The sequence below is a fragment of the Macaca mulatta genome, chromosome 7 (genome assembly GCF_049350105.2).
Source record: "Macaca mulatta isolate MMU2019108-1 chromosome 7, T2T-MMU8v2.0, whole genome shotgun sequence".
NCBI lineage: Eukaryota > Metazoa > Chordata > Mammalia > Primates > Cercopithecidae > Macaca > Macaca mulatta.
Genome location: NC_133412.1, coordinates 22,146,249 through 22,159,779, shown reverse-complemented (window position 1 = coordinate 22,159,779; position 13,531 = coordinate 22,146,249). Strand labels below are relative to the sequence as shown.

The 13,531-nt window shown below is 40.0% G+C and overlaps 1 protein-coding gene across 2 annotated transcripts in view; it reads right to left on the bottom strand.

Moving 5' to 3' along the window:
- TRIM69 (tripartite motif containing 69) overlaps positions 1-12,334 on the bottom strand; it is a 29,342-nt gene extending 17,008 nt beyond the window's left edge. The window contains exon 1 of one of the 2 annotated variants that reach the window (XM_015142131.3): positions 11,087-12,334. In XM_015142131.3, the coding sequence (XP_014997617.2) occupies positions 11,087-11,092 (6 nt within the window). In that variant the 5' untranslated portion in view covers positions 11,093-12,334. The remainder of the gene's footprint in view (positions 1-11,086) is intronic. The other variant, XM_077939313.1, reaches the window with a different exon arrangement.
- Between the last annotated feature and the right edge of the window lie 1,197 nt (positions 12,335-13,531).

Sequence of the window (13,531 nt, the reverse complement as noted above, 5' to 3'; positions counted from 1 at the left end):
TATACACACCCAACAACAGAGCCTCAAAATATGTGAAGCAAAAAGAGACAAATTTGAAGATAGAAATAGTTCTACAATAATACTTGTAAATTCCAATACCCCACAGTTTCAATAATGGACAGACCAACAAGATAGAAGGTCAGTAAGGAAACAGAAGAATTGAACAACACTGTAAGCCAACTAGACCTAATAGACATATAAAGAACACTTCATCCAACAACAACAGAATATACATTTTTCTTAAGTGTACATGGAACATTCTCCAGGATAGACCATATGCTAGGTCAGAAAACAAGTCTCAATACATTCTTAAAAGATGAAAACCAGCCAGGCACAGTGGCACATGCCTGTAATCCCAAAACTTTGGGAGGCCAAGGTAGGTGGATTGCTTGAGCTCAAGAGTTCGAGACCAGCCTGGGCAACATGATGAAACCCTATCTCTCCAAAAAAAAAGTACAAAAATTAGCTGGTCATGGTGACACATGCCTGTAGTCCCAGCTACTCAGGAGGCTGAGGTGAGAGGATTACTTGAGCCCAGGAGGTCAAGACTGCAGTGAGCCAAGGTTGTGCCACTGTACTCCAGCCTGGGTGACAGAGCAAGACCTTGACTCAGGGAAAAAAAAAAAAAAAAAAAAAATCATACAAAATATCTCTTACTACAATGGAATGAAACTAAAAATCAATAACAGAAGGAAAACTGGAAAATTCATAAATATGTGAAAATTAAACAATACATTCTTAACCAATTGGTCAAAGAAGAAATTACAAGTAATATTAGAAAATACTTTGAGATGAGTAAAAACAAAAATGCAGGCTGTGCACAGTGGCTCACACCTCTAATCCCAGCACTTTGGGAGGCTGAGGCAGGCCAATCACTTGTGCTCAGGACCTTGAGACCAGCCTGGGCAAACTAGTGAAACCCTGCCTCTACCAAAAATATTAAAAAAAAAAAAAAAAAATTAGCTGGGCATAATGGAACATGTCCATGGTCCCAGCTACTGGGGAGGCTGAGGTAGGAGGATCACTTGAACCCAGGAAGTGGAGGTTGCAGTGAGTCAAGATCACACCTACGCACTCCAGCATGGGTGACAAAACAAGACTCTGTCTCAAAAACAAATAAAAAAACACAGCATGCCAAAACTTATGGGATACAGTGAAAACAGTGCTAACAAGGAAAGTTATAGCTATAAACACCTACATTAAAAAAGAAAGACCACAAATCAATAACCAAAATTTTCCCTAGAACTAGAAAGACAGGTACAAGCCAAACCAAAGCTAGCAGAAGGAAAGAGTAAAGAATATAGGCAGAGCATGGTGGCTCATGCCTGTAATCCCAGCACTTTGGGAGGCGAGGCCAAAGCAGAAGGATCACTTGAACCCAGGAGTTGGAGACCAGCCTGGGCAACACAGTAAGACATCATCTCTACTAAAAATTATAAATAATAATTTTTAAAAAGGCCAGGTGTGGTGGCTCATGCCTGTAATCTCAGCACTTTGGGAGGCCGAGGTGGGCAGATCACTGAGGTCAGGAGTTCAAGACCAGCCTGGCCAATGTAGTGAAACCCCATCTCTACTAAAAATACAAAAATTAGCCAGACGTGGTGACGAGTGCCTGTAATCCCAGCTACTCAGGAGGCTGAAGCAGGAGAATCACTTGTACCTGGGAGGGGGAGGTTGCAGTGAGCTGAGATCATGCCATTGCACTCCAGTCTGGTTGACAGAGCAAGACTCCATCTCAAAAAAAAAAAAAAAAAAAAGCCAGATGTGGTGCATGTACCTGTAACCCCAGCTATTTGGGAGACTGAGGTGAGAGAATCATTTGGGCCTGGGAGGTCAAGGCTGCAGTGGGCCATGATCGTGCCACTGCACTGTAGCCTGGGCAATACAGTAAGGCCCTGTCTCAAAAAAAAAAAAAAAAAAAAAAGGCAAAAGAAAAACAAAATAAAAGAATAGAAAAGGATAGAGAAAAATTAATGAAATAAAAATGCAATTCTTTGGAGGGAAAATCCACAAAATTTAGAAACTGTTAAGTAGACTAATAAAGAAAAAAAGAGAGAAGATTTAAATCACTAAAATCAGAAATGAAAGCAGGTAAATTAGTATAGATCTTATAGAAATAATTATAAGAAACTATGAACAATTGTATGCTAACAAACGAGCAACCCAGATGAAATGGAAAAATTTCCAGAAACACATCAACTACCAAAACTGACTCAAGAAGAAATAGAAAATCTGAACAGACCTATACCAGGTAAAGGGAATAGATCAGTAATCAAAATCCTCCCAACGAAGAAAAGCCCAGGACCAGATGGTTTCACTGGTAATCCTACCAACTATTTAAAGAATTAAGACCAGTCTTTCTCAAACTCTTCCAAAAAAACAGGAGGGAACACTTCCTAATTCATTCTGTGAGGCTAGCTTGTCTTGGTCCTAAAGACCAATAAAGACATCACACAAAACAAACTATTTTTAGTTTTCTTTTTGCAAAAGAGTGAAAAGACAACTTACAGAATGGGAGAAAATATTTGCAAATCCTATACCAGATAAAGTCTGGTATCCAAAATAAAGAACTCTTAGAACTCAGTAGCAGAAAGATAAACAACCCAATTTTTAAAAGGGACAAAGGATTTGAATAGACAGTTATCCAAAGAAGATAAACAAATGACTGACAAGCACATGGGAAGATACTTAGTATTACTAGTCATTAGGAAAATTCAAATCAAAGCCACAATGAAATACCCCTTCACACTCACTAATATTACTATAATTTTTTAATGGAAAATAATAAGTATTGGTGATACAGAGAAATGGACTCTTGTACATCGTTAATTGAGAATACAAATTTGTGCAGCCACTGTGGAAATGAGTTTGGCAGTTCGTCAAAAAGTTAAACAAAAAATTACCATAAGACCTACCAATTCCACTTCTAGGAATATACCCAAAAGAACTGAAATTCAAACAAAAACTTGTACATAAATGTTAATAGCAGCACTATTCACAATAGGCACAGGTGGAAGCAATCCAAATGCACATTAACTAATGAATGGAAAAGTGTGCCATACTCATACAATGGAAGATTCTTCAGTCAGAAAAGGGAATAAAGTACTCATACATGGTACAACATGGATGAACCTCAAAAACATTATGCTAAGTGACAAAACCCAGATACAAAAGGTCACATATTATACGATTCTATTTATAGGAAATATACAGAACAGGTAAGTCTATAGAAACAGCAGATTATTGGTTGCCAGGGCTGGAGAGAAGGAGATATGGGGAGTGACTGTTCATATCACTGGAAGTGACTGGGCATGGGGTGTCCTTTTGGGAGGACAAAAATGTTTTGAAACTAGATAGAGGTGATTATTGTACACCATGGTGAACGCACTAAATGCCACTGAATTGTACATTTTAAAATATTAACTTTATGTTGTATGAATTTTACCTCAATTTTTGAAAAAGTGGAAGCTATAGGCTGAGCACGATGGCGCACGCCTGTAATCCCAGCACTTTGGGAGGCCAAGGCAGGTGGATTGCTTGAGCCCAGGAATTTGAGACCATCCCGAGCAACATGGTGAAACCCTGTCTCTACCAAAAAAAAACGAAAAACAAAAAAAACAAAGCTGGGCATGGTGGCGCGTGCCTGGAATCCCAGCTGCTCAGGAGACTGGCTGAGGCTAGAGAATTACCTGAACCTGGGCGGTTGAGGCTGCAGTAAGCCTAGATCATGCCACTGCACTCTAGCCTGGGTGACAAAGTAAGACCCTGTCTCAAAAAATTAATAATAATAAATTGAAGCCATTTGACTTTTTTTTTTTTTTGAGACAAAGTCTCACTGTTTCGCCTAGGCTAGAGTGTAATGGCATGATCTCTGCTCACTGCAACTTCTGCCTCCCAGGTTCAACGAGTCTTCTGTCTCAGCCTCCCGAGTAGCTGGGATTACAGGCATGTGCCACCATACCTGGCTAATTTTTTGTATTTTTAGTAGAGACGGGGTTTCACCATGTTGGCCAGGCTGGTCTCGAACTCCTGACCTCAAGTGATCCACCCACCTTGGCCTCCCAAAGTGCTGGGATTACAGGTATGAGCCACCACGCCCAGCCCAGAGCCAGAATTTTTACATTGAATAATATCCTGCTTTGCAGGATGCTATATAATGTCTTCCACGGTGGGCTACTATTTGATGAATAGCCACCAGAAGTGACTTCAATCTCAGTGCCTAATGGTCTAATGGTGTAAATAAACATTCAGTGATGCCAGCTTTGTTTCTATGCCCATACTTCCTGGGGCATAGAAATGAATAACTTGGAGGCTCTGACCATGAGCTGCTCATATCTGGACCTTTACTACATTTATGGAACCAGGGCAAAGTGCAACTAGAAGTCCCAGGCTTCTATTTTCAACTTGCATATCATCTTCCTCTGAAGGATAAAAATATAGACAGAAGATGTACTCTGAGGCAAAATCCCTGAGAGTTTGTCCAGAGGTTACTCTCCTGTTCCCGAAAGGAAAACTGGAGCTCAGAGGAGTACGAACTCGCTCTGACACTCAAGTCTTTGGTGGAATCAGGGAATTCAAAGAACTCTATCCTCAAGGCCAGAGCTATTTCCATCTGCCATACGTCCACTAGAGAATTGGAGTATCCAGAACTGCTCTGTTCCTCATTCCTAACCCTGCCCATTCCCAGTTAGAAGTTTATATTTACCTCTCCTTATGGGCTTAGTTTCCCTTATATTCAGATTTATTCTAGCCAGGGGAACATGGCTAAACATTCTTTGCTTCATGATCAAATTCCATTCTCATTAATAACTATTTATATTGCCCTCATTCCATATCTGGATTCTCACTTTTGTTGTCAAAATGCTTTTGCTTGAGTTTCTAGCCCTTTGCTCTATAGTTTCCCACATAGCCTGTGTTCCCTATTGCTGATATCTGATCTCCCCAAACCTGGGTCTTGCCTGTCTGGACCTAATATGGCCATCTTCTCTTTGAATGTTGCCTTTCAACCATTCTCTGTAGCCTCTTTTTCTGAAACTCTTATCAGACAGATGTTGAAGCTTCTCACTCCAGTTTTTATTTCTATTAATTTCTTTTACATATCTTCTAGCTCCATAACTTTCTGTGCTTTGCTTTGGACATTTTCTCCCGTTGTTGTTTTATAGGTGCTATTTATTTTTTATTTCTCTAAACATCTTTGAATGAGGTGAGTTCTTCCTGAATCAGCTATTTGCAAGACACTTGTATGAGGATGGAGGCAGGGTTATATTTGAGGCTGTTTTCTTTATGAAACAATGTTCCATGGGTTCTTTTTTCCCCGTGATCAACACTGCAGCATTGTTTGCAATGCAGAGTCTCTCTCCCCATTCTACATCAGCAACAGACTGATTTCTGAAAATACGGCCTATTTGTCCTTCTTCAACTTCACCTTTCCTATATCTCAAATCTGTGTAACAAATGGTTGCAGGAAAGCCCAGCTTAAGCCTGCTTGCCTGTTCTCTTTGTTCTGTACCAGGGCTTGTGGGTCATGGCCAACAGGATGGGGTACTTTCTTTGGAAAAGTACCACCTCCCTTCAGGTAAGGTCCACATCCCTAGGCATCCTCCCTCACATTCCTGCTTGACTTTCACTATGTTTGGCAGTCCTTCCTCACAGATTGTAGTCCAAGCTGTTTGATGTCTCTAGTTTCATTGCAAATTGTTTGTCTATTTTTCATTCTCCTTGTGGTTTTTTACTTAAAGAAGGATGAGTTTCTAAGAGAAGGGGGATAATCAGTTTTTAATCCACCATTTAAAAACTAACACTTAAGGCTGGGTGTGGTGGCTCACGCCTTTAATCCCAGCACTTTGGGAGGCCGAGGTGGGTGGATCATGAGGTCAAGAGATTGAGACCATCCTGGCCAACATGGTAAAACCCCGTCTCTACTAAAAATACAAAAAATTAGCCAGGCGTGGTGGCGGGTGCCTGTAGTCCCAGTTACTCAGGAGGCTGAGGCAGAAGAATCACTTGAACCCGGGAGGCAGAGGTTGCAGAGAGCTGAGATTGCACCACGGCACTCCAGCCTGGCGATAGAGTAAGATTCTGTCTCAAAAAAAAAAAAAAAAAAAACTAACAAACAAAAATGAGATTGCACCACGGCACTCCAGCCTGGCGACAGAGTAAGATTCCGTCTCAAAAAAACAAAAAACAAAAAACAAACAAACAAACAAAAACTAACACTTAAATCGTTTTTGACACTTTAACGTTTCTATATATTTAAAGAAAGGTGTGTGTGTGTGGGTGTGTGTTCGTGCGCATGTGCTGGGGGTGGGCAGAATATTTCAAAATGTCCTCAATATATCAACTTGTCTAGATTGGATAATGGACTTTCAGTGTTAATCAGTGTGGATGCCTTTCCTGAAAGATAACAAATTTACCTCCAGCCCATAGGAATGGGAACGCAAAGCCAGTATTTAGCGGTGTTATAGAAAACACGAAGTGCTACTCTTTGCACACTTGAATTTTAAACTAAGATTGATTCCTAATACCTGCTAGATATCTTAATCACAGTAGCTGTCTTTCCCATAGTACATGCTAAAGGTTGGGCCTACACACACCATGTGGCCTCCACTCCCTCTCCTAGGCCACAGATAGGCTTCAAACTCATTTCATAGGCTGTCCAGCAATCCAAGACATGACCTAATACAAAAAGATGATCCGGCAAACCAGAACTTCTCATGAATTTGAATCTTTGAACAAAAGGAGAATCCAGAAGTCAAAAGTAAGAACAAAAGTTTAAAGACTGCCATGAAGTAGCGCTTAGGACTTGAAAGAGAAAACAGAATAAAGGAGATAAATTTTAAACAGAAATCAGAAGAAATGCAGAGATGCAGAGTGGAGAGAGCTAGTTAGTTGGCAGAGACGAGAATTACAGAGAGAAACAAATGTGGAGAATGGCTGTATTATGTTAACCACAGCTCTGTCCTTTGGTTCTTCCTGGGATTTCTGTGCCTAGCAGGATGCCTTGCTCAACAAATATTTATCCTCAAAGTAAGCGAAGTTACCTCTTCACTTAAGGTAACTTGCCTGAATTTCTGCTCTTGTAATGGACCCTCTACCATAGCACTCTGTTGAAATTTTTTCTTAGGATGCTAAGGTAGAGTTTGCCAAACACTGTTTAATGACACTGTCAATCTCTATCTTCCTTGACTTATTTAATGTTTCCTTTGGCCCTTGTAATATGATACTGTCCTAGTTCTTCTGCCTCTAACCACTTTGTTCTTACCAAGTGAGCCATTCATTCCCATACCTTTATATACAGTCTGTAAATAAAGATAACTCCCAAATCTCTTGAGCCCACAACTGGGTCCTTGAAAATCAACCTGACTGAAACGGAACTCATATTTATCCCTAAATCATTTCCATCTCTTGACTTCCCTATTTGTATTTATTGTACCATCAATCTTCCAGTTTTGAAATCTGAGTTATCTTTAGATATTCTATTCAATTCTTTCTTCCCTATCATCTAATCAGTTGCAAAGTCTAATTATTAATAATAATTGCCAACCCTCCTCTGCCTTCCAAAATCTTCTGGTGTTTTTCATAGCCTACCAAAACAAGTTTTTTAGTTTTTTTTAAAAAGGGCCTCAGAATTTAGAACTCTCTATAACATGTTGAAAAGTCATATTTCTAGTCTCCTTCCCCATGGTTTTGTTGTACAATTAAAATTTTTAATTCACCATCCTTTTACATATTAATAATTTACTAAAGGTTACATTAACCAGCCGGGCGCGGTGGTTCATGCCTATAATCCCAGCACTTTGGGAGGCCAAGATGGGCAGATCACAAGGTCAGGAGATTGAGACCATCCTGGCTAACACAGTGAAACCCCGTCTCTACTAAAAATACAAAAAATTAGCCGAGTGTGGTGGTGGCACCTGTAGTCCCAGCTACTTGGGAGGCTGAGGCAGGAGAATGGCGTGAACCCAGAAGGAGCAGCTTCCACTGCACTCCAGCCTGGGGGATAGAGCGAGACTCCGTCTCAAAAAAAATAAAGTACATTAACGAAAAGATAATAAAAGCTTTAAAAAGAAGAAGACTTCATTCTTTGTACTAGGCTGAATGGGCAATTCTGTGGAAGGGAAGAGAAAAATGTCTATTTATTTTCCACCTCCTCAATATGTGCTTAGAAGACCAAATCTAGGGCAGGGTATGGTGGCTCATACCTATAATCCTACCACTTTGGGAGGCTGAGTCAGGAGGATTGCTTGAGGCCAGGAGTTTGAGACCAACCTGGGAAACATAGTGAGATCCTGTCTCTATTTTTATAAATGAAAAAGAAGACCAAACCCAGAAAAATATGCCTATCAGGAAATACACAAGTTCAAAAAAAGACTGCATTTTAAGCCAGTCAGAGCTGTCTCAAAAACTTTAAAAAGAGATACATTCTGAATAAGATAAAACGTATAGAAGAATCTGGCCACTTGAAGGTAATCTAGGAGAAGGAATACATACCAGCATCAGTTTGTAATCCTAGTGAATGTAGTGTCTTTTGAAGGTGGATATCACTCAGGAATTTTATTCAATGCGTTTTTAAAGTATATTTAAATTATATAGTGGTTACCAAAGCGGGGCAAAGAGGAATGGGAAGTGACTGATAATGGGTATGGAATTTCTTTTGGGGGTAATGAAAATGTTCTGGAATTAGATAGGGGTGATAATTGTACAACTTTGTGAATATACTAAAACCACTGAATTGTAAACTTCAAAAGGGTTAATTTTATGATATGAAAATATATTTCATGTTATTAATTGTTGATATTATATGATTGATTGATTTTTTATATGGTTAATTCATCTTGCTAGCTGAAGGTGTGCCAATTGCCCTGGCTTTCAATAATATATCCTTTTCTGTAAAACAAGAGATTAATTATATTAGCTAATATTTGCTGAGCACTCACTGTGGAAGAGGCTTTACATACATCATTTCATTTAATCTCAGAACAACCTATGAGATAGGTATTATTACCACATATTTAAGGAAACTGAAGCTTAGATTGTTTAAAGTATCTTGCCAGAGTCACAATTATTAAGTAGTGAGTCCCAGATTTGAACTCTTTATTTGACCCCAAAGCCTATTAACCATTGAGTCAGCAGGAAGCCCATCAATATGTTTTGTGGAATTGAATTTATTAAATGGATCAAATTTGTGAGGCAAAATATCTGCAATAACTTCCTATTGCGCTAGAGGGAGACATAGAATTGGAAACCAAAGGAGATTCTAAAATTTCTGGACCTGGAAATCTTTTAGGAAGCACATCTACTGCCAGCCCCTTTTAGGGGAAGTCTAACCTTAAGGCGGAGAGAGAGAAACTCGAGTCAGGAATTGATATTCATCCTTATAAAGCCGCAGCTGGCAGGAATCACTTTATAAGAAAGCACATCAGCAGGGCGCAATGGCCCAGGCCTGTAATCTTAGCACTGTGGGAGGCCGAGGCAGGAGGATCACCTGAGGTCAGGAGTTCAAGACAAGCCTGGGTAACATGGTGAGACCCTATCGCTACTAAAAAAAAAAAAAAAAAAAAAAAATTAGCCAGGAGTGGTGGTGTACCCCTGTAGTCCCAGCTATTCGGGAGGCTGAGGCATGAGAATCACTTGAACCCTGGAGGCGGAGGTTGCAGTGAGTTGAGATGGTGCCACTGCACTCTAGCCTGGGCAACAGAGTGAGACTCTGTCTTTAAAAAAAAAAACAAAGAAAGAACATCTCTTCCTCCTTTGGTTCACTGTGTATATTCTCAAAGAGCAGAGAAAAGGCAAAGATTAGAGCTATGAAGTCTTTGGAAGCTTGCATAAGAAATCCTTAATTTCTACCAGAGACATTTTTTTCCTGAGAAGTTTTGTGTTGTAAACTTTTGAAATCATGGTTAAGATATCTAAGGAGAGTTCATTTGCTTTTCAACCTTTATTCCTTCAAAGTAATTTTTAAACTTTGATGGGCAGATTTTATGAATAATTAACTTTGAGAGCAAAAAAATACAATTCCTCCACAGAGACAAACGATATGGCACAGCCAGCCCAAACCTAAGAGCAAGACACACTCCTGCTTCACAAGTCATGCCATTTTCACATCAGAAGGAAAGATTCTGAACTTTCCGACTTCTCGGAGCTTCTCAGAGTTGAAAGAAATTTTAAGCCATTTAATTCACTCCTTTCCAACCTCTGCCTGAACGTCTGAAGTAATGGGAAGCTCACTATCACACAAACAGGTTTTTTTTACTATTATGGAAAAGTGTCTATTTTCACTGACTTGGCCTTAAAGTAATAAGAATATAGTAGGTATAGGCAATAGTGTTTATTTTTCCCCTAGAAATTATAAACAAAATGCTTATCGCCCTGTTTGCTTCAATAGCTGAGGACAGAGATGAGTAACAGCAAACCTAAAGGTCCTATGATAGAGGAAATTAGAAACTGATCTTAATGATTAATATAATGAAATTAAACTTTATAAGAAGTGGAAACTGGTGGAAATGGATAATAACTCAGGATTCAAGGGCCCCTGTGTCAACATCTCTTGTCGATGAATTTTAGTGAGTTTTTCAAGCTTTCATGTAGTAAATAAGCATTTTCTTTTGTCTGTCTAACAATCAGGAAAACACTAAGTTGAGAAGAATATAACTTCCTTTGTTTTAGCTCTGAAGAGGTCTTAAAGGAAGGAATTCAATTAAAAATGTTTACTATCTGAGTATCGACTCTGCCTTAAATACAAAATAATCAAATGTGAAGGTATTGTAAGAAATCCAAGTTATACATAATAATTTTTAAATCTAAAACAAAATGATTACATTGATAATGAAGGCAAATTTTGTATAGTATGTGATTTAATTTTTCTCAAAATGTTTTGATGGATTTCATTAGTTTCCTACCAGCTTCTCTAGTCTAAATTATCAGTTATTCCAAGGCCTGGAGAGAGTATAGTAGCTACCAGCTGTCACAAGTTAAATACTTCTCTTCATTAATTTCCTTTTGTGCTCCCAAATCCATATCCTCTTCTATGATCCTGTTTTCCACACTATTCCTAGAAGCCCTGCTAAGTAAAAAAAGGATCACTCACCTCCATGAAGCTTCAGCCTACCAAGGGGCAGAGGCAGGCACTTGAATCAGAGCTCAGCAGGCCCAGGATGTCTGCAGACCAGAAGTCAGGGACCTGTTAGTTTTCAAGGAATGGGCTCAGAGCATGACAAAAGGAAGAAAAGTTCAGGAGCTGGAGAGAAGCAGCAAGGCCAGAGTGAGGTCTGGCAGATTCCGTGACAGTTTGTCAGTTGCTTTGATCATCATTTGCTTAAGAGAAAGAGAAACCCTCATTACAATACCCTACCTGCCCAACTTTTCTTTTGTAGGAGAAGAGGGCAGCTCATTTAGATTCAAACTGGTAGTCTAATCTTAAGGTTCATAGCTCCCCATTTCTGGACTAGGGATGCTCTATGAAAGAGGAAATACACGTCAGCAGCAGCCTATATTAAGCCTAACTCATGAAAATAACCACCTCACCCCTGTTCGTGATCCCATCACACCATCAAGACACTCGCTGAGTGGCTTTAATAGAGAGCTAGTTCACCTCTCATATTCCAGTGAAGCAGCCCTGACTTTGTCTCTGAGACAGTAACACAGGCCTGGAAAACACCAGGCCCTAAGAAAGCAGGATGAGCTTTCTTTCATACAGCTTTCTTCAGCAGTTTTCGCCCACAGAGAGATGTCCCAGCACTATGCTCCTGCGTGACTTATAAAGAGCCACCATAGAGCCAAACAGTTTTTCTTACAGTAATTCCTCTAACTCAATATGATTTCTTACACGTCTGGCTCCTGCCTAGCAGTCCAGCCTTAATGACCACAGCTCTTTCCCGGATGTTTGGGATTGCCACTCTTCTGCAGCTTTGTACATGTTATCCCTTCGGCTGGGAGTTTCCCTTCCCCTACACCCCCGTCTTTATCTCTTTACTAAACTCTTCCCTAACCACTCCCTCATCCCCAAACCAAGCTTTACCCACTTCCCTGTCTCTTCTAGAAGATATTTTGCTGGCTCTATACCAGAGGTTAGCAACCTCAGCCCTATTGATATTTTGGGCCTGTTAAGTCTTTTAAGTCAGAGGGGCTGTCCTGTGAATTTTAGGATATTTAGCCGTATCCCTGGCGTTTACACACTAGTTGCCTGTAGCCACCCCCTTCCTCTCCAGTCATAACAAAAATGTCTCCAGACATTGCCAAATGTCTCCTGGGGTCAGGGTTGGAATCATTCCTCAGTTGAGAAACACAGCTTTCCTTCCTTCCTTCCTTCTTTCCTTCCTTCCTTCCTTCCTTTTTCTCTTTCTTCCTTTCTTTTTTTCTTTCTCTTTCTCTCCCATTCTCTTTTTTCTTTCTCTCTTCCTTTCTTTCTTCCTTTTTTCTTTCTTTTTCTCTTTCCTTTCTTTGTTTTTTCTTTTTTCTTTCTCTCTTCCTATCTTTCTTCCTTTCTTTCTCTCTGTCTCCTCTTTCTCTCTCTCTCTTTCTCTCTCTTTCTCCCCTTCTTTCTTTCTGACAGGGTCTCACTATGTTGCCCAGGCTTATCTCAAATTCCTGAGCTCAAACTGTCTTCCCACCTCAGCCTCCCAAAGTGCTAGGATTACAGGTGTGAGCAACACCATGCCTGGCCTAGCTTTACACATTTCTATAGCACTCTAGATCTTTGTACATGTGGCTTTAACAGAGTGTATTCTAATATTTGATTGCATGTCTGCCCCTCCACTAAGTTGTGAACAACCGCAGGGTAGGTAGTACTCTGTCTTGCTCACCTTGACAGTACATGGCATTTGTTGGATCAAAACCTTTGTCAAATAAATGTCTATGAAATGCTGGTGATCACTTAATCAAAAAAGTAATTTTGTTTCATCTTGATTATTTTTGCTGTTGGCTAAAACATTTGACAATGCTTAGTATAGCTGATTTTACTAAAGCTTGGCGCCTGCACATTCTTGAACCTTTTGCCTAGGGGTAAGAGTACTGGCCTAGAAGGTGGAAACCTTGTCCCTCACCAGAGCACTGGGTAGCCTTAGCTAAGACATTTAACTCCTATGGGTATCAGTTCCTCCTTCTTTAAAATGTGAATTCCTAAGACCTCTTCCATCTCTAGAAGCCTGTGATTCCAAATCCTATGTAGCAAGAGGTCTCAATCTTCACAAATAGTACTTCAAGTCCTTTTTTTCACTATTTAAAAACAGTGTCCAGGCATGATGGCTCACGCCTGTAATCTCAGCACTTTGGGAGGCCAAGGTGGGAGGATCACCTGAGCCCAGGAGTTCAAGACCAGTCTGGGCAAGATGGCAAGACCCTGTCCCTACAAAAAATTTAAAAATTAGCCAGTGTCTGTGGTCCCAGCTACTCAGGAGGCTGAAGTGGGAGGATCATTTGTGCCTAGGAGGTCAAGGCTGCAGTAAGCCATGATCACACCCCTGCACTCCAGCATGGTTAACAGAGTAAGACCTTGTCTCAAAAAATAAAAAAAATAAAAAAATTCTATTACTGT